Genomic DNA, 22,264 nt, shown 5'->3' with positions numbered 1-22,264 from the left:
AAGGGACGCTCGTAAAAACTTCAGAGAAGGTCATTTGATTGAAAGTTCTAGTTCCGTTTTTGAGAGTCAAAGGAGATTGGAGGGCAACAAGCCCCCCACGCTCTTTTCCCCCCAAATGCATCCAAAAACAAATTTGAGACCCCCCAGGGCCCGGGGCAGGCGTTGTAAGTTATGCCCTGGGGACCATATATGGTTCTTATGAAAGGGGTGCTTGTATATACTTCAGAGAAGACTCATTGGATTGGAAATTGAAATTTCGAGTTCACTTTTTAAGATTAAAAAGAGATCCGAGGGTAACTAGCCCCCCCCACCTTTTTTCCAAACCCATCCGATGAAAATTTTGTGATTGCCATTTTGTTAAAAATAGTTCAAAGATCGGATAAGAAAAACGGGTGTCGAAAAAACACCCCAGGGCTCGGTGGCACGCGTTCTAAGTTATGCCCTGAGGGCATGTATGGTTGTTATGAAACGGATGCTCGTATAAAATTTATAGAGGGCTCATTTTATTGGAAATTAAAAGTTATAGTTCTAGTTCTAGAAAGTTCACTTTTTAAGAGTTTGGAGATCGGAGGGCAACAAGCCTCCCCCCACGCCCATTTTACAAAAGCCCATCTGCTACAAATTTTAGATAGCCATTTGTTTTTGAAATAGTTCAAAAATTAGATAACAAAACACGGGTGTCGATACAATCCCCCAGGGCCCGGGGGGTAGGCGTTGTAAGTGTTGTGCTGGGGGCGTATATAGTTCTTATGAAAGGGATGCTCGTATAAACTTTAGAGAGGGCTAGCTTGATCGGAAATTGAAAGTTCTAGTTTACTTTTTAAGACTCAAAAGAGATCAGAGGGCAAATATTCCCCCTACACCCCTTTTCCCCCCAATGCGTCCGAAAAAAATTTGAGATATCCATTTTGTTAAAATTAATTCAAAGGTCAGGTAAAAAAAAATCAGGTGTCAAAACAACCCCCTAGGGCCCGGAGGCAGACGTTACAAGTTTTTCCCTGGGAACATATATGGTTTTTATGGAAGGGATTCTCGTATAAACTTCGTATAAACTTAGAAGGCACATTTGATTGGAAACTATAAGTTCTAGTGCACTTTTTAAGAGTCAAGAGATCGGAGCGCAACTAACCCCCTACCCCAGGGCCCTTTTCCCCAAATCCAACCGCTACAAATTTTGAGACAGCCATTTCGTTAAAAATAGTTCAAGGGTCATATAAAAAAAAACTCCTGTGTCGAAGCAGCCCCTCAGGGCCCGGGGGCAGGCGTTTTGAGTAATGCAATGGGGGCATATATGGTTCTTATGGAAGGGATGCTCGTATAAACTTCGGAGAGGGTTCAATTCATTGGTAATTGAATGGTATCGTTCACTTTTTAAGAGTCAAAAGATATTGGAGGGCATCTAGCCCCCCGCCCTCCCTCGCCCTATTTAAACAAACCCATCCGATAAGAACTATGAGAGAGCATTTTTTTCCAACTGGTTCAAAGATCAGGTAAAGAAAACTCCACGGTCGACACGATCCTTCAAGACCCGAGGTAGGCGTTGTAAATTATGCCTGGGGGCATATATAGCTGTTATGGAAGGGATGCTCGCATAGACTTCAGAGAGGGCTCATTAGATTGGAAATTGAAAGTTCTATTTCAGTTTTTAAGAGTCAAAAGAGATCAGAGGGCAATTATTCCCCCCCCACGCCCCTTTTCCCCTAAATGCATCGGATAAAAATTTTGAGATAGCAATTTTGTTAAAAATAGTTCAAAGATCAATACTTCAGAGAGGGCTCATTTGATTGGAAATTAAAAGTTCTAGTTCACCTTCTCAGAGTCAAAAAAGATCTGAGGGTAGCAAGTCCCTCCCACCACGCTTTTTTCTTCCCCAACCCCATCCGATAAAAATTTTTAGGTGACAATTTCCTTGAAAATAGCTGAAACATCAGATATTAAAACTCTGGGATCGAAACAACCTCCAGGGCCCGGGGACAGGCGTTGTAAGTTATGCCCTTGGGGCATATATGGTTCTTATAGAAGGGATGTACGTATAAACTTCAGATTAGGCTCACTTGATTGAAAATGGAAAGTATAGTTCACTTTTAAAGAGTCAAAAGAGATCCAAGGGCAATTAATCCCTCCCCAAGCCCTTTTTCCCCAAACCCATCCGATAAAAATTTTGAGATAGCCATTTTGTCTAAAATAGTTCAAACATCAAATAATAAAAGCTCCGAGATTGACACAAACCCATTTTTTTTAACTTTGATATCGTACTTTGATACTAGTTTTGCTACTTTGATGAACATTTGATTTTGAAAAAAAATTAAGTTTGAAATAGGGAATTTTTAAAAAGTTGAAACTTAACCTAATTAAAAAAAATTCCGAAAAAGAAGTTTTTCAAAGAAAAGTAAAGGCAATTTTAAACTTGAGATCAGCAGATACAAATACATTATAAAATTCAAACAAAACGACCAGAAATTACTATTAAAGAATAAATGAAACCCTATATGAACAGAAATTAAATAAACAATCATAGCAACAACAGTACAACAAGTAATAATATAAATGAATAAATAAATCTTAAAGCGAGTAATGCTTAAATTTAATATGCAAATCAAGCTTAAAAAGAATAAAATGTTTTAGTACCGTATTGAAGTATAAATGAAACCCAAAACAAATAGAAATTACATAAACAATCAATGCAAATGAATAAATAAATCTTAAAACAAGTGAAACTTTAATTGAATATGCAAATCAAGCTTGAAACGAACACAAATCACTAGAAACAATAGTTTGGGCATCGTCTCCTTCTCTTACTGTAAAAGTATAAAACCTACTGCGTCATTGGCGCTTTATTGAAAACTGTATGTGTCTGGAACAGTCTTGGAAAGTATAAACAAAATCAAATTGAATATTGATATGTGATGATATTAATTGTTAAAAGATCCATTTGTTCAAGATTTTATTTCACTGTAATTTTATTTTCATTTTCAATACTGTATGAACTGGAAAAGAAAATATTTGTAATAAAATTCGTTTTAAGGGAAGCGCCAATGACACAGTAGGCTTTAGGTTTATACAGTTAAGGAAGGGGGCAGTATCTAAACTCTTGTTTGTAGTGAAACTATATTCGTCTTGAACAGTTTTAGAAAGAACTGATAAATTAAACTGAATATTTGATGTATGATATTAATTGCTGAAAGCTCATCAGTTAAAATTTTACTGTAATTTTAATGTTTATTTTCAATATTAAGTGCCAAAGAAAATATTTGTAATAAATTTCGTTTTCAGTAAAGCGCCAATGACGCAGCAGATTTTAGACTATTAGAGAGGCGATACCCTAACTCTTGTTTGTAGTGATTTTTTTCGTTTCAATCTTGATTTGCATATTCAATTTAATTTTCACTCGTTTTAAGATTTATTTATTCATTTGCATTGGTTGTTTATTTAATTTCTGTTCGTTTTGGGTTTCATTTATACTTCAATAGTAAAATATTTTTTGTTTGTTTTAAGCTTGATTTGCATATTAAATTTAAGCATTAGTCGCTTAAAGAAGTATTTATTCATTTATATTATTACTTGTTGTATGTTTTTTTTTGCTATTATTGTTTATTAAATTTCTCTTCGTTTTGGGTTTCATTTATTCTTTAATAGTAATTAATTAAAAAAAAACTTTTTCCGCAAAATAAATTTTTCAAAGAAAAGTAAAGCATCTGCCAATAATCTACCAAGCATGAAACTACCACAAATCAGCATCGATAAATAAATGAAAGCCAAAACGAACCGAAATTACAATAAATAACCGAGTCAAGCTCAAAACGAGCAGAAATTAAGACAAGTTGGGGTCAAAACCCCTATGCCTTCCCAAGGCCAGAACATAATTTGCACTTTACTGAAAAAATATAAATATTTTTACTTTTATAACTTTAATAAATCAACTAATATTAACATTTTGATTACTAAATATCAGTATATGCATATTAAACTGACAATGCACATTCATTTGTATTTTTTTCAGTAAAGTGCAAATATTGTTCTTAATTTCAGTTCAACATCTTAAATAAGAGAATTTATACTCTTGATAAGTTTAAAATTCGTTCTTTACTTTTCATGGACAAGCTTCTTTCATTGTATTGAAATACAGGTAAAAAAAAAAAAAATCATACCTAGAGAAGATTATGCCCACGGAATATTGCACAGATAGGAGACTGGAACAGACACACAAGTGCAAGATTTCATTGGGGGAAGGAAGGGGGCAATATTTCGAATATAGGTAAAATTAAAAAGCTCAAAAACAGGCAAATATTACACAAAAACACATGGAATAAATTCCTGGTAGAAATCGCAAGAACTTTAGATCGATTTTTAAAACCCCATATCCATACTCATCTGGATTACAACCATATATTATTGTACCAGCGGAATACTGTGTCCAAAAAATCACGGAAGAATGCTGGCAAGGAAAATATCATCCATTTGTCAATTATACAAACGAGAACCGAACCAAAATGAAATTGCAGCCGGGTTGATGCCTCCTTACACTAGGTACACTATTAAAGAGTTGTTGGTGTGATCCTTCTGGATGCAATTTCCCAGTTGCAACGCTTTGTTTTCACAAAAGTTATACCGTTAAAAAAAAAAACAAAAAAAAACAGAGGCATTTTCTGCAAGGATACAGAAAGCAGTTGCTCCCAAAGACAATGTCAGCTTTCCTGGATTACAAGAGAAAAAAAAATCATTTATCATTACACTGCAGTGTTTCCTTCGTCATTAAGAGGCAAAAAAGAAAGTAAAGGATACAGCAGTAGACTCTTATAGTCCAAACCAGCGGCGCTGAATCCCTTTCATGGCCCAGCACTTCAGCCAGGAAGTGCAATGGGGGCCAGCCATCCTGTGCTCTCGCAAACCCTTCCTGCTTACCTTCCTCAGATTTCCCCAGGCACCGATTTAGAGCTGGGTCAACCTTGTCTGATCTTACAGAGTCACGCCACTGAGCCCGTTCCAAACCAAGTAAGCAGCCACACCAGGAATCGAACTCTCGCCAATCGGATAAAAGATTCCAAGTCCAGCGCGCCAACCACTTGACTAAGACGCCTTCCTATGGCCCCTAGGGTATTACCAGAAGCGTCATTATTTTGCCCCAATACCACTAAATCTAAAATGCGAATATCCAGAAACTAATATTTCTTACAGGAGAGAAAATAAAGATTTTACGGTGTAGGGTGTACGTTCATGGTAAAGTGCACCACCGCAACTTTTCTTAAAAAAAATTCAAAATGATGAGAAATGAAATATAGAGTACATAAACCAAGATAAGTAATGTTTAAATCCATTTCAATGCCTCCCCCCCTGTCCTTGACACATGTTGGCCAAGGTGTTTAATTTTATGGGTGATATTTTCCCAGAACTAGAATACTGAAATTTGTTGCAATAATACATGAGAGTGAGAATTTCTTCTTGAGGAAAAGAGGCAGATTTCCTCTTAAACAAACAAAAAGGTAATATTTAAATTCAAGCGAGGCATCCCCTCTCATAGTTCCTTCTACATTTTTTGCGTCACACTTTACTTTTATTTGTAAATAAAGCTAATTTTTAATTTAATCTCTTACAGGGCTAATGGTTTTGATAGGAATGGAAACTTCTGTCAGCAATAATATTAGGAAGCAATATTGCAAATCACAGGAATAATAAATGCCACTAGGGGCAAAATCTATTCAAATTGAGAATTTAAATTCAACAAATGAAATCATTTCCAATAAATATAATTAGAACTCCATACATAGAATATTTTACATTGAATTAATTTAAAAAAAAAACAAGTTTTTTTCAACTGGAAGTAAAGAGCAACATTAAATCTCAAAACAAACAGAAATTATTCCACATATGAAGGGGTTGCCCCTCTCCTCAATACCTTGCTCTTTACACTATAGCTTGACTGTTTTCCCAATTTTTTAAGAACGACTCTTGAAACACAAGGGCCGTTTAATTAGAATTAATTAAAAAAAACTTTATTTTTTATTTATTGAAGTTATAAAAATGGAAACATTAATTTTTCATTTCATGTAAGTAAGTTATAAATCATTTGAAAAAGATTTTTCTTAAGCATATGACTAGACTAATATTTGATAATTTGTCTTTTTCAGGTTCTCGTTAGAGTCAACATCAAAGAAAACAACTTCAGTTTTATGTAAGTAAGTTATAAATTATTTGAAAAAGATTTTTCTTAAGCATATGACTAGACTAATATTTGATAATTTGCCTTTTTCAGGTTCTCGTTAGAGTCAACATCAAAGAAAACAACTTCAGTTTTATGTAAGTAAGTTATAAATTATTTGAAAAAGATTTTTCTTAAGCATATGACTAGACTAATATTTGATAATTTGTCTTTTTCAGGTTCTTGTTAGAGTCAACATCAAAGAAAACAACTTCAGTTTTATGTAAGTAAGTTATAAATTATTTGAAAAAGATTTTTCTTAAGCATATGACTAGACTAATATTTGATAATTTGCCTTTTTCAGGTTCTCGTTAGAGTCAACATCAAAGAAAACAACTTCAGTTTTATGTAAGTAAGTTATAAATTATTTGAAAAAGATTTTTCTTAAGCATATGACTAGACTAATATTTGATAATTTGTCTTTTTCAGGTTCTCGTTAGAGTCAACATCAAAGAAAACAACTTCAGTTTTATGTAAGTAAGTTATAAATTATTTGAAAAAGATTTTTCTTAAGCATATGACTAGACTAATATTTGATAATTTGTCTTTTTCAGGTTCTCGTTAGAGTCAACATCAAAGAAAACAACTTCAGTTTTATGTAAGTAAGTTATAAATTATTTGAAAAAGATTTTTCTTAAGCATATGACTAGACTAATATTTGATAATTTGTCTTTTTCAGGTTCTCGTTAGAGTCAACATCAAAGAAAACAACTTCAGTTTTATGTAAGTAAGTTATAAATTATTTGAAAAAGATTTTTCTTAAGCATATGACTAGACTAATATTTGATAATTTGTCTTTTTCATGTTCTCTTTGGAGCTTGCTACTACGCCTGATATTTACATGAGACTATCAAAAACATACCTTGCGCTGAGAGGTAATGATAAGAGCAGAGCAAATGGCCCAGCATTAGCATTATCTAGCAGTATTAGCCAGATACAACAGAAACTTGTCGCTACCCAAGCTGAACTGGAAAAAACCAAAAATGACCTGATGGACAGTATAACTCAAAAAGTTTCGGAAAAACTGGCTAGCTCAGACTCTCTTAAGGAATCGACTGAGCTTATTGCTAGTCAAATTTATGATGCTCTCATGATTGAATTTAACCCCAAGTTTCAGCGAATTGAAAAGTCGCTAAAGGGACTGAGTAATGAACTTGAAAATTTAGAGGACAGACTGAACAGGCTTGAGAATAAGTTGGATAGTTATGAACAAGAATCACTACTAGACAGCCTAGTTTTTCACGGTGTTAGGCAGAAAACTGGTGTTGACACTCGTTCTGCTGTGTTGCTAACTATTAATCAGAAGATGTTTTTGCCTGAAATTAGTGCAAATGAGGTCGTGAACGTGTATAGACTTAGACTGAATAATGCTGCTACAGCTGATTCAACTCAGGCGGTTCCATCTGCTCCAAGGGTCGCTCTGACAATAGTGAAGTTTTCGAGCAAAAGCGTTGCTTTTAAAGTGTTCAAGGCCAAATCCAAGTTGGCCTCTAGTGGTATTTTTGTTGTTGAGTCTCTGACCAAGCAGAGACGAGATATTCTGAATGCGGCGAAAGACAGATTCGGTCAGCGGAATGCTTGGTCTGATCGGGGTCAAATATTGGCAAAGCCTTGTGACGGGACTCCAATAAAAAAAATAAGGTCTCTTGCTGACTGTATCTAGTTTTTTTTTTTTTTGTTTTCCTGTCTGTTTGTTTTTGTTTTTATTTTCTCATGGATTGTTTGTTTATTGTACCTTTTCTTTTCTTTTTTTTTATCTCTACAAATTCACTAGTTTTTGGTTCATTTTTTCCTTCTCTTTTTTTTTCTCAAAAATATTGTTTGTTTCTATTTATTTTTGGGTGAACTTTTCGGTATTTTTCTCTTTTTATTACTTCGGTTGTGTCATTTTTTCATTTTTTTTTAATATTTTTCTTCTGCATAGCTGCCATAGCTCTGCTGTGATGTCGTTAACCTTTGGTCTGGTGAGTTTGGTCGCGGAGCTGATCTACCATCCACCGTAAGTAAAATGATTAATTCTTTTAGTGACCAGGGTGATGTCAACTCCTTGGGGAGACGTTTCGTTGAGTTACAAAATAATCCTTTAGATATAGAAAGTATAATTAATAATTCAGTTGGAAGTAGAAATAGGAATTATAATGATCCTAAATCGGTTATTGAATGTAACTATGTTTCGAAATTAAGTGGTTCTGCCTCTTCTAAACAAGATGGTATTTTCTCTGTGCTTCACCTAAACATTCAGGGACTTTGTTCCTCTTTTGATGAGCTGAAACGGATCATCAGTGGTGGAACTCCGGATGTTATTGGATTTTGTGAAACTTTCCTGGTTTCAAAAAAGGATATGCTTTTAGATATCCAAAGATTTAGGATGGAGAGGATGAACCGGAAACAGATGGCGAAAGGTGGCCTTGCCCTGTATATTGCCGATCATATTGTATATGATTTCCGAAGTGATTTGAGTAGAATTGAGGAAGGAATCTTTGACTCCCTTTTTATTTAGATTAGGTCAGGTTGTAAGGATTTAGTTGTCGGTTTGGTTTACAGATCCCCGTGTGGATCTATTCCTTCGTTTATGAAAACTCTGGCAGAGGTTTTGGACTTAGTCCAAAAGCATCCTTGCGAACTTATCCTTATGGGGGATTTCAACCTTAACCTGCTGGATGAAAATTCTGCTTCGGCTGCAGATTTTTTGTCAATGATGCTTTCTGCGGGAACTCTACCTTCAGTTTGTATACCAACCCGAGTTACTGAGATGCATGCATCACTTATTGATAATATTTTTTCGTCACTAGATGTCATAGATAATTCGGTGATGATTAGTGATATTTCTGATCATTTCCCTGCTATTTCACGATATAGGACTGCTAATTGATCGCAGCGTAAAGCTTCGCCATCTAATCTCCCATTTTTCCGTTTTGGTGTCAGTAAGATCAGTCTACTTAAATCTCGTTTGAATGATCAGCCATGGGATAGTTTGGATTCTGAATCGGATTTTAACCGCTCTTTTTATTTCTTTTATGATTCAGTAAAAGAAGGTATGCTAGAAGTTTGCCACCAGAATCCAAAGCCTCATACCTCGAAAAGGATAGTACTGCTGAATCTGTGGATGACTCCAGGTCTCCATCAGAGCTGGAAAAGGAAAAATTATCTGGGGAAACTATACAAGGCTTCGTCATCTGCTTGTCATCATCAGCGGTTCAAGGCCTATAGGAGTATATTTAATTCTCTGTGTCGGAAGGCCAAGTCTCAGTATTATCAATGGAAATTTTCTGAGTGTGGAAAGGATGTTGGGAAGACATGGAAAATTATCAATTCTGTACTTAAACCTACTCCTCCTCCGCCTTCAGTTCCAACAACGCTGATAGTTGACGGTAAAATTGTCCAAGGAGAAGAAAATGTTCAGCTAGAGCTTACGTCTTATTTTGCTAATATAGGAAACGACTGCTTCATCTGTGAGCTCTACAACTCCTCGTTGCGATTTCAGAGCCTATCTTGGACCCCCATGTTTAAAGTCAATGGTCTTGAACCCTGTTTCTGAGTTTGAGGTAGCTCGGATCGTAAATGCACTTGAAGGTTCATCGTCTTCAGGGCCAGACAGAATTCCTCCAAGGGTTATCCGTGCCGTTTTTCCTGCTATTCTGTCACCATTGACTAAGCTTGTCAATCTGTCTTTCGTGAAAGGAATTTTCCATGAATCACTCAAGTGAGCTAAGGTTATAGTGCTGTTTAAGGGTGGGTCCCGGAGTGATCCTGGTAATTATAGGCTAATTTCTCTTTTATCTGTTTTCAGAAAAATTTTTGAGAAGGCTATGCTATCCAGGCTTCTTAGTTTTCTGGATGTCAAAAATGTTTTCCATGATTTCCAGTTCGGATTCCGAGCGAATCACTCTACAGAGCATGATTGCGCAGCTTTCTTGAATTTCATTCACTCGGGAATAAATTCTGGTCGTATCCCGGCAGCTTTATTTTTGGATGTTCGTAAAGCTTTTTATTTTTTGACTCATCAGATTCTTCTTTGGAAACAATCGCATATTGTTCCAGAATCAAATGCTTTTTATTGGTTTGAGTCATATCTTTCTGGTAGACTTATTTCAATTAATCTGCTTTTCCGGATCCCTTCTGGAGTAGAATATGGCGTCCCCCTGGGATTTGTTCTTGGCCCCATTTAATTTCTGATTTATGTTAATGATCTGATTTCAGCAGTCAAGAACACCAGTCCTCTAGTATGCTGCAATCTGTGTCATTCGGATGTTCCTTCGTGTCCGAATGCTACTTCTAATGAAGATTGCCTCGTTGCTTTTGCTGACGACAGCACTTTTGGGACTCTAGGGAGGACGGAATGTGATATCAGGTCTAATCTGGTGGCAATATTTGAGAGAGTAATTTCATGGTTAGAGGCGAATTACTTGGTCTTGAATGTTACCAAGTCACATTTTCTTATTTTTTCTCGAATTGGTGTAGCTTTCCCTCAACTGACACAGCTTCAGGTGTCACAAGGCTCCTTGTGTAGACCAAAGAATCGGTTGGTCCGGTTTCTTGGTATCCAGCCTGATGAGAACCTTTCGTTTAGATACCATATAGCCATGATTAGGGTTAAGGTTTCACGAAGTTTGGGTGTCATTCGAAAACTCAAACACACCTTTCCTGGATCTATTCTGAAGCTTCTTTTTTTCTGCCTTGTCCAGTCATATGTCTCTTATTGTCCCATAGTATGGATGTCTACTTTTCCTTCTACACTGCAGTCGCTTTCTGTCATGTATTATAAAACACCGCGTCTGATTATGGACATCAACCGTTCTTCACCAAGACCGCTTCTAAATCTACAGTTTATCTACACTCTTTCTTGTGCTTCTTTTGTTTTTCATCAGCTTCATGGTGATCTTCCAAAATCCCTTCAAAAAACTCCTCAGTTTATTTCTGATTCAGCTCCATATAACCTTCGTTCGTCACATAATATCTGCATTCATCCTACTCCCACTGTGCGGTCAGATTTCAATACCCTCATCGCTTGTCATCCGGTTTGGAACTCCCTGCCTTCTTCAGTACAGCAATGCCACTCGTTTGCCACTTTCAAGAGGATTCTTAAGGACCATTTAGTTAAGAATCAAACAGAATAATTTTTTTTTTTTTTTTTTGAGTTGATGTCCCCTGAATGTTTAATTCTGTTTTATGGTGGTCTTCTCTGCGCTATGACTCCCAGGCCTCAGGCAAGGTCTCTTTTTATTTGTATATGTTGTTTGGCGATTGATTTCTTTTTTATGGTTGTTTGGATATATTGTATTTATTTTTTCTCATTACCCCTTGTATCCCTGGCCATGGAGCCTTTCGAGGGAGATTAAGAGTGTTGTGGTTGAATTGTATGTATTCATTCGATTTTTCAATGTAGGCCTATTTTAATGTTTTTCTATTGATTTAGTGTTTGATTTAAACGGTATGTATTCCCCTCTATTACAGGCCTAGGAGCCTTTGGGGGATTAGCACAATGTGTTTTCATGTATGATTAATTGATTATGAATAAATCTTATCTTATCTCTTATCTTAGGCAAGTAAGTTATAAATTATTTGAAAAAGATTTTTCTGAAGCATATGAGTAGACTAATATTTGATAATTTGTCTTTTTCATGTTCTCTTTAGAGTCAACATAAAAAAAAAAAACTTCAGTTTCATGTAAGTAAGTTATAAATTATTGGAAGAAGATTTTTCTGAAGCACATGACTAGACTAATATTTGATAATTTGTCTTTTTCAGGTTCCCTTTGAGTCAACATCGAAGAAAGTTCAGTTTCGCCTAAGTTACTTATAAATTATTTCAAAAATATCATTCTTAAGCATATGAGTAGACTAATATTTGATAATTTGTCTTTTTCAGTTTCCCTTTAGGGTCAATATAAAAAAAATACAAACAAACATCAGTTTCATGCAAGTATACGATTAAATATATGATTAAATTAAATGATTAAATAAAAGAAACAAGTTTTGTTGTAACTGAAAGTAAGGAGCAACATTAAAACTCAAAACGAACAGAAATTTGTCCTTATACGAAAGGGTTACCCCTCCTCTTCAACACTCTAAACGGTAAAGTTTTCGCACTTTTAAACAAGGTTCCTATTCTAATTAAACGGCCTTTGTGTTTCATGAGTCGTTCTTGAGAAATTGGGACAAACAGTCAAGCTTTAGCGTTGAGAGCAAGGTGTTGAGGAGAAAGGCAACCCCTTTATATTCGAAAAAATTTCTGTTCATTTTGAGAAAATTCGTTCTGGAAATTCATTTTGAGAAAATTCAAATTTCTGTTTTTGTATTTAGTTTCTGAGGGTTTTTCAAAAAATGCCGTTAAGCCTGGCTCATCCTTTATGAAAAATTCCCTCTCGTCGCGGGAAACTCCTACGTGGAAAGTTACTCCCAAGTATAATACACCCCCGCCCCCCCCACTTAAAATTCCTTTCGGAAAATTCCATCTTCACTGAAACTCCCCCATCCCTTCCTTTAAATCTCTTGCAGAAGATTCAGCCAGAATAATTCTCCTTAACACAATTTCAATTCAAAAAGACTTTAAGTTCTAATCGTTTTTTCCGATCACTCCGGATATCCCCCTTCAGTTGAAATTATTTCTCAGAAATCCAAACACGCTGAAAATTTACCCCGGGCAATTCCCCCCGAACATCTCCACATACAAAATTGAGTACGCAAAGAGAAAATATAACAATTAAAAAGAATTTCGCATAGGAATTCAGTCAAATCATCCCAGTTTAAAATTTCCCCTGAAAAGTTCCCCCCGAAAATTTCCCTCCAGACTGAAGACTTTCCCCAAGGAAGCCCAACCCAAGCACAAAATGCCCTCCCCCACCCAAAAAATATCTATATAACTCCCAATTATAAATACTATAAGTAATCAATGGGCAGATTTTATTACAGACTTATCCTCATGGGTTGGGGAGCGGGTCACGTTATCTCCAAAGACATAGTTTTGAGATCTTTTTAACTATGCTGAATAAAATGACCATCTCAAAATTTTTATCGGACGATTTTAGGGAAAAAAGGGGCGTGGCAGGGGGCTAGTTGCCCTCCAATCTTTTTGGTTACTTAAAAAGGGCACTAGAATTTTTAATTTCCTTTCGACTAGACCCTTTTCCGATATTCTAGGACTATAGGTTTGATGCAATCACCCCTGAAAAAAAAACGAAACAAAAACAAATAAACGAGCATCCGTGATCTTTCTTTTCGCAAACAAAAAAGACAAAATTCAACATTATTGTAGATGGGAGCTTGAAACTTTTACATTTGAGTTCATTTTCACTAAGATTCTCTGAGTGTTAGGGTTGTTTCCCCCCTTTTTTGAAAATCAAGCAAATTTTGCTCAGGCTCGAAACTTTTGTTGGCTGACACTAAACTTATTGAATCATATATATTTGGAATCAGCATAATAAGTCGATTCTTTTGATATATCTATCGATATCCAAGTTTTCGATTTTTAAAGTTTTGGTTACTATTGAGCCGCGTCGCTCTTTACTTACAGTTCGTTACCACGAACTGCTTGAAAAGATGACACAAACTCAACAGGTGAATAAAAAAGTTTCATTTTGTACAATCAAAAAAAAAAAAAGAAAAAAAAAAAAAAAAAAAAAAAAAAATAAAAAAAGAGGAAAAAAAAGAATCACATAAAATTCACAAGAAGGAACCAAAAACTTTTTGATGCCAAATAAAGTTTGGTAACAGCAGCAGCAACGTTATTGGTAGCAAAACAGATAAAGATAACTGATAAAACACTATCATGATTTATACACTGATAAAACACTATCAGTGATTTATCATGGGGAAAATTAATGGGGAAAATAGGGAAAAACACATATGAAATCGGTATTTATAATTTTTAGTTGCAAGTTCAAAAATAAAAGATACCTTATTTCCCTGTCATGCAGGGTTTCTGAAAAGGTTATATCCATTGTGATACCTCGGTCTTCTAAGTCGGACCGAATATTTGATAGCCCATTTATCTGTACATCACCATTTGACAAATCTTTCCCAGTTGTCAAAGAAATCTTTTTCAAGTTGGGGCAAAGTCGACAAACAACTTCACTAAAGCGAAGAAAATTTTGCAACTGAAAAAAAATAAAAATATAAATAGCGTTGTTACTTTTTAAGTATTTTTCAGAATAAGAGAAGCAACAAGTGACTACACCCAGTTCAGTTGTGACCTGAGTTGACCAAGAGTCACTCCATTGCATAATTTAATATTATTATTTTATTGTTATTTTTAGCATTTTGCTGATTTTTCAGCTTTCAACTTCAGAGTTGTTCTCCTTTGAAAGCTTGCATGGACTTTTCTGGGGTAAAAGAAGGAGGAAAAATGGGGGTGGGGGGGCTCAAAGATTCTTATACAATTATTTATATTATATGTAACTTGGTACATGATATACTCACCCTCAACTATCTTAAGCTTTTCTTGTATACAAGAGAAGGTCAAGAGGCAGCTGGGTATATTGTAGGGGGGGGGGGGAATAATTTGACTACTTTTGTACTTGCGATCATAGTTCATTTAAGACACATTTACATGATTCCATAGAATAGCAGTTAGGATGTCTATCTTACTCGTTGTAAGTCCCAGGTTCGATCCCAGATAAAGTCAGTTTTTGATTTTGTTAATTTCTGCTTTTGCGGCAGGAAACAGCAAAAAATGGAAGAAGGTCAACAGGATCCAAGGGGTGTTTTTTTATGGAGGGGGGATAGGATCAATTGGCAGTAATGTGACCAGAAAGCACTTGAATCTAAATGTAATTCCGAAACCAGAAACAATAATAAAACTTCCTTAGCAACACCGTGTTGTTTCGGCTTGTTTTAAAACAGTTCGTGGCAATGAAATGTAAGTAAGGAGCAACATAGGCTAATAGTAAACGAAAATCTAAAAAATAGGGTTTAAATAATAAGTAATAAATCAAAAGAATTGTCTGTTCATGACGATTTACAATATATAAAATACATTAAATTTAAAGCTACCCAGCAAAAGCTATGAGCCTCAGAAAGCTTGCCTGAGTTTTGAAACAGGGGAAAAACACCCTTAAGAAGGCAAGTGATCTTGATGAAAATCATGCCATTAGATTCAGCGTATTAGAGAACCCAAGAGTGGTTTCAAGAACCTATCAACAAAAACGTAGAATTTTGCATTTTTTCTTCCCAGGTGGAAAGATCATAGATGCCTGTTTATTTTTTTTCCCCTCAGATATGATCATACTGAACTAATGGTCCTCGGAAATCAGGGAAGGGCTCATTTGATCGTAAACTAAAAGTTCTAGTGCCGTTTTTCATTAGCCAAAAAGATTCTGTTACAGGTAAGTGGCATTTCTGCCATTTTGTGGCATAAAACTGAGTGGCACTGAACTTGAAGATTCTGAGATAGCCAATCGATTTAGAATTACCGAAAATTCGTATAGAATTACCGAATATATATATATATATATATATATATATATATATATATATATATATATATATATATATATATATATATATATATATATATATATATATATTCATATATTTATACTTTTTCGTTATGTTACAAAAGTGCACTAGAGGAGTATAAAAAGAGAAAGAAAGAAAAAAAAATACAAAATCAAAAATAGAAAGAACAAAGAAGCAAGGAAAAAGAAAACAACACGAATAACTAAGGATTATACAGTAAAGTGACCAATATATCTAACGAAGAAAGAAAAAAAAAAGTAGAAATTTAATTCAATACCAAGACAACAGGAAGTCTACCCAACCGTATGTAATAGATGGTTAAGCGGAAAGTTGGATATTTTCTTACACCGACCTTAAAAGGGAGTCGAATCCCTCGATCTTCGCACATATATCAAAGGCTAGGCCTTAATAAAAACATGCTACGTATTCTGAAGGGTAAAAGCCTAGAATAGCGGCTCTCTAGAAGGAGATATTCTAGAACAAAAAGATATATATTTTAAAATTTTCTTGCACCGCCCTCCTAGAAGCCCAAGATAATACTATAAATACTACATATTATAATAATACTTGATACTCAATATAATAATACTATAAATACTTATAAATACTATAACTAGAATGATTTAAGGTAAAGAAACATAAAATCTAAGAGAAAGTAATAAAATCTAAGCAAAAGAGAAAGTAAGAGAAAGCGAATAAATGCTTTTACTTTTACAACTTTAATAAATCAAATAATATTAACATTTTGATTACTACATATTACTATGTCTATATTAAACTGACAATGCACATTCATTCGTATTTTTTCAGTAAAGAGCAAATTTTGTTCTGGCCTCGGGAAGGCATAGGGGTTTTGTGACCAAATTATGTTAATTTCTGCTCGTTTTGAGTATGACTCGGTTAATTATTGTAATTTCTGTTCGTTTCCGGTTTCATTTATTTATCAATGCTGATTTGGGGTAGTTTTACGCTTGGTAGATTATTGGATTTTATTTGTACTCATTTTTGTTTTGATAGAGTTCTTTACTTATCTTTGAAACGCTTATTTTGTTAAACATGTTTGTTAAATTAATTTATGTTCGTTTAACATTGACATAATCTTTTCAGAGAAAAAGAAAATAATACTTTAAATCTTTTCGTTTTTAAGACTTTATAGTTTGGCCTGCTATTTGTATGCTGGAAATTTTTTTTTAGCAATTTTTAACAACATACACCCTTTTAAAAATCGGGACACAAATAGCACTGAATAATTTAGTTTCATACCTCCTCTGGTTGACCTGAAATGGAAAACTTGATACTATTCGCAAAAAATTTACTTTCTTTGATAGCTTGGATAACCTTACGCTATTTTGATTTGGTTGAATTTTAAGAGCAGAACTGGGAGGGTTGACGTGGGAGGGTGGGCGTGTTAGGGTGGGAGTGGAAGGGGGATTAGTTGCCCTCCAATCACTTTTGACTATTCAAAATGGCATCAATCCTTTCTATTTTCAATTAAAGGATTCCCTTTCAAAGTTACAAATACAACTCCTTCGATACGAATTGTTCTGGCCCAAAAAAAAAATACAACAAAAAATAACGCCTTCCACTCCCTTCAATATTTACTATAAAAAATTCAATCCTTCAAATCGCTTTTTACAGATAAAAAGTAAGGTATGCCTTTTAAATTCGAATCGATTGAGCATTTTTTAAAATGAAAACGCTTCCTATAAGCACCTTAAATGCCCCCAGGGCATAAATTACAACCCTTACTCTAAGGTCTTACTCTAAGGTCTAAGGTAAGGGTGGTTGTCATCCTCTAAGACCGAATTTCCAAAACTTTCAACTACGTTAAACAACATGGCTATATCAAAAATTTGATTGGATGTGTTTGGGGAAATGGTGGGCGTGAGAGGGGTGTTAGTCACCTTCCAATCACTTTCGACTATTAAAAATGACACAAGCCCCTCCAATTTCCAATTGAATGAGCGCATTTCGAAGTTTCTACGACAACTTCTTCGATACGAAGTGCCCTGCTTTAAAGGAAAAAATTAATAAATAATACATTGTGCCAACATCGTTCTTATATGCCCTCAGGGCATAGCTTAAAACTCTTGCCCTGAGGGTTGTGGGGGAGTGTCCTCCTCTTTACTTAGTCCCCGTTTCTTGTCTTTTTCTCGAGTGTCCCCGTTCTTTACTTAGGCAGCGCGATCGTGCTGCCTATGATTGATACAACAACTTTCTATATAAACCTTATATGCCCCCAGAGCATAACTTACAACCCTTGCACGGAGGGCTCTGAGGGTTTATCATCCTAAAAGACCTAGTTTCCAGAAACGTTCAACTACGTTGAACAAAATGGATATCTAAAATTTTTGATTGGATGTGTTTTGGAAAATGGTGGGCGTGAGAGGGGCGTTAGTCGCTATCCAATCACTTTCAACTATTAAAAAAGGCAATAGCCCTTTTAATTTTCAACTGAATGAGCCCTTTTGAAGTTTCTATGTGTTTGGGGGAATGATGGGCGTGGGGGAGGGCTAGTTGCCCTCCAATCACTTTAGACAATTAAAAAGGGCACTAGTCCTTTGAATTTCCAATCGAATGAGCCTTTTTGAAGTTTCTACGACAACGCCTTCTTTAAAAACCTTATATGCCCCCAGGGCATAACTTAAAACCCATGCCTTGAGGGCTGTGGGGGAGTGTCCTCCTCAAAAACATATTTTCTATCTGGAAGTCAACTACGCTAAACAAAATGGCTATCTCAAAATTTTGATTGGATGTGTTTGGGGGAATGATGGGCCTGAGAGGGGGGGGGGGCTAGTTGCCCTCCAATAAAGTTTGACTATTAAAAAGGCCACTAGAACTCTCAATTTCCAATTGAATGAGCCCCTTTTGAAGTTTCTACGACGGACCCTTCCATATAAAGTGCCCTGCTCTAAAGGAAAGATAATATATGGTACATTGTGACAACAGCGTTCTTATATGCCCCCAGGGCATAACTTAAAACCCTGTCCCCGAGGGTTGTGGGGGAGTGTCCTCCTCGAAAACATATTTTCTATCTGAAAATCAACTATGCTGAAGAAAATGGCTATCTCAAAATTTTGATCGGATGTGTTTGGGGGAATGATGGGCGTGGGGGGGGGGGCTAGTTGCCCTCTAATCACTTTCGACTATGAAAAAGGGCACTAGCCCTTTGAATTTCCAATCGAATGAGCTTTTTTTGAAGTTTATACGACAACACCTTCTATAAAACGCGTTCCATATAAAGTGCCCTGCTCTAAAGGAAAGATAATATATGGTACATTGTACCAACATCGTTCTTATATGCCCTCAGGGCATAACTTAAAACCCTTGCCCCGAGAGTTGGGGGGAGTGTCTTCCTCAAAAAAATATTTCCAATCCGTAAATCAACTACGCTGAACAAAATGCCTATATCAAAATTTTGTTTGGATGTGTCTGGGGGAATGATGGGAGTGGGGGGGGGCTAGTTGCCCTCCAATCACTTTCGACTATTAAAATGGGCACTAGCCGTTCGAATTTCCAATCGAATGAGCCCTTTTCGAAGTTTCTACGACAACTCCTTCGATACGAAGTACCTGTCGGAGAAAAAACAAACACATTGTGGCCACATCGTTCTTTACTTAGGCAGCGCTAGCGCGCCGCCTATGATGAGAGATTTTCAGCAAGAAGAACTATTTCATCTGCATACGATAGGTGATTAATATCAATATGGATATCAATAATATATGGTAGGACGTTTCTGGTCACTGTTCTAAGTGTGTTGTTGAAAACTAATGGACTTGAGACAGAGCTTTGTTTTACCTACCGCTTTACGGGAACAGGAGTTGTCAATCCATCACGAAAACGAATCCGAACTATTGAATTCTGGAACCAATTCCAAAGGCAGGCGCAAATAAAACCGCAAGTTCCGAAGCAACTAATGATTGTGAATGTAAAATGGAGTCAAAGGCTTCAGATATGTCAACTGCTCATATGTACCGACTCTTTTTCATCATGTTATGTCGTTTCATTATAGACGAAAACACTGAATCCGCAGTTTGTACTCCTAATCCATATCTGAAACCCAAATGGATGATCCCCGAAATTACACTTATCTTGCAAAAACGGACGCATTATTTTTTCAAGTAAATTGTTAAGAGCAGGATAGATGGTTATAGGTCTATATGAATTGCAGGACGTTGGGTCTTAATTCTTTTTAGGCACGCATGTGACTAGTCCTTTACATACTGACTTCAGGACATACTGTTGGGACAAAATTATCTAAAATAACAGAGCTAGGTGCTCAAACAGCACAGGTGGACCGCACTGTAAGTGCTCTACTTGCAAACGATCAGCCCAGTGGCAGTTCTGACCTCTCTTGCGAACGGGGCAATATAGTGCTTAGTGCCCCACTCGGTGTCCCAAAAATTTTCGGGCCAAACTTTAACAACATTTTCATTTATGTAACAACTATTTTGCTAACTGTGCAGTCTACTTTAATTTAATAAAAAAAATCGAAAATTACAAAATTATTATAACCGTTAGATTATTTATTTGAAATGTTGTGTCCCTACAATTTCTGCGCCCGGGGAAAGTGCCCCCTCTGTCTCCCTCCTACAGCCACATCTTTATCCACCCAGGTGTTTTCCCTGTTTTCAGAAGACGAATATGAGTAGATAACATAGAGGGTATAAGAGTGATGTAGTTTTCATAGGGATTCAGCTTTGAAAATTGTTACTGCAGTATTGCAAGAAAATCTGTGTCAATTGGTGGTGGGTCACAAGCGACTCTTGGTTAAAAGTGAGTATACTATTCAGCGGTGGTAATTCTATTTGTCAGAGTTGAAGTGGAACGTGCTAGTTTATTAGCCTCTTTCCGCAAAAGCTGCGGATTGTTCTGTATTGACTGTGATAGTTTTCCAAATCGGCGTTTTAAAAAAATTTTCACAACTTTCTTAAAATTCTGCTTTGTCCATTTAATTAAACCGAAAACTATACCTGAACGAGGTCTATCGCAATCCTTCCATATATTTCACCAAAAACGATGACGGAGTTTAGCTTCTTTTAATTCATGGAAATCAGGTAATCTTCATTTACGCGTATTAGTTTTTACGGATGCAGCTGAGACCGAAACATTTGGAGCAACCTTTAGAGAATGAACTATTTCTGCAAGATAGCATTCCACATCCAGGGGGTTTCTGTGACGTGAAGGACATAGAAGGCACCTCAATTTTACTCAAAATATAATTTAAATTATTATAATACAACTCCATGTCAATTTTATCCCAAGACTTTTTGGTGAACCGTTTCCTCTCTTCTGTCTATCGCTACGAGTTGAACGCATCTTAATCTCAGGGCTGAGGAACCTGTTGCTGACATGAGTACCGGAACGAACTATCGCTACGAGTTGAACGCATCTTAATCTCAGGGCTGAGGAACCTGTTGCTGACATGAGTACCGGAACAGTTTGCACATTTCGTTTTAGTTGCCGTACATGGGCTACCACGAATGATACTATGAACACTACCACCTCGTCTACTGCACTTCGAATAATTTATACAATCATGAGCAATATGGCCCAACCTAGACACTCAAAACGCTGTTTGGGCCAAATCATGGGCTTCGAAACAGGGAAAAAGGAAAATTCAATTATGATGCTGAATCTCATAGCACGTGCAAGATCTTCTTTGTTACTAAAAGGTGAGCTGCATAGCAGAAGACCGACCAAAACGTCTGGAGCTGGTAATACTAGTAATCAAACCGAGAATAGCCTCGGTTTCATTAGATGCGCCGAAATCTTAATCGATTCGAGTTAGACCAAAATGCTGATTTTTAACACTTTCGATTAAAAACTTAGGCCTGCAGGAATAGTTGTTGGCAGAGTTATAGTAGCGGCTTCATCAGACATATGTGAGCTAAAGCGAACACGTTTATCTCCACATGCTTCACCTTATCAGCATAGCCAGTTTTCTGTACAAATTCACGCTGCTTTACAGGGTTGCTTGATTTTAGCTCTTCAGGTGAGTTTGTAAGAATAACCAGGACAGAAGTAGACACAGTTGAAGGAGCAGAAGGCCACTGAACTAGGGCAGGAGGGATAGTGGATGTTGTTTCTTGATTTTTTACAAGAAAGTTCAGCATTCTAACAGTGTCATCAAACAGTTCGTGGTAACGAACTGTAAGTAAGGAGCGACCCGGCTCAATGGCAACCGAAACTCTAGAAAACGGGTTTTTGATACCAATAGATATATCAAAAGAATCAAATTTCAATGCTGATTTCAAATATATAACTTTCATCAAGTTTAGTGCTACCCATGAAAAGTTACGCGCCTGAGAAAATTTGGCTGATTTTCGAAAAAAGGGGGAAAGACCCCCTAAAAGTTATAGAGCCTTAATGAAAATCACACCATTACATTCAGCGTATCAAAGAACCCGACTTTAGATGTTTCAAGCTACTATCTAAAAAAATGTGAAATTTTGCATTTTTTGTCAGAAGACAGATCACGGATGCGTGTGTATTTGTTTGTTTGTTTTTTTTTCCCAGTGGTGATCGTATCGACCCAGTGGTCCGAGAATATCGTGGGAGGGCTCATTGGAACAGAAATTAAAAGTTCTAGTGCCCTTTTTAAGTGACAAAA

At 36.1% G+C, this 22,264-nt stretch overlaps 1 protein-coding gene across 1 annotated transcript in view; it reads right to left on the bottom strand.

Moving 5' to 3' along the window:
• The window catches only part of LOC148953308 (MIT domain-containing protein 1-like), a 97,759-nt gene that overhangs the window by 16,466 nt on the left and 59,029 nt on the right, over positions 1-22,264 (bottom strand). The window contains exon 4 of the mRNA XM_089088475.1: positions 14,092-14,291. Coding sequence (XP_088944601.1) covers positions 14,092-14,291 — 200 coding nt within the window. The remainder of the gene's footprint in view (positions 1-14,091; positions 14,292-22,264) is intronic.

The sequence above is a fragment of the Artemia sp. Qi Xiang Cuo genome, chromosome 4, assembly GCF_049724085.1.
Source record: "Artemia sp. Qi Xiang Cuo chromosome 4, ASM4972408v1, whole genome shotgun sequence".
In the NCBI taxonomy this organism is placed as follows: domain Eukaryota; kingdom Metazoa; phylum Arthropoda; class Branchiopoda; order Anostraca; family Artemiidae; genus Artemia; species Artemia sp. Qi Xiang Cuo.
The sequence above is the reverse complement of the archived record's forward strand: the minus strand, read 5'-3'. Positions and strand labels throughout refer to the sequence as shown.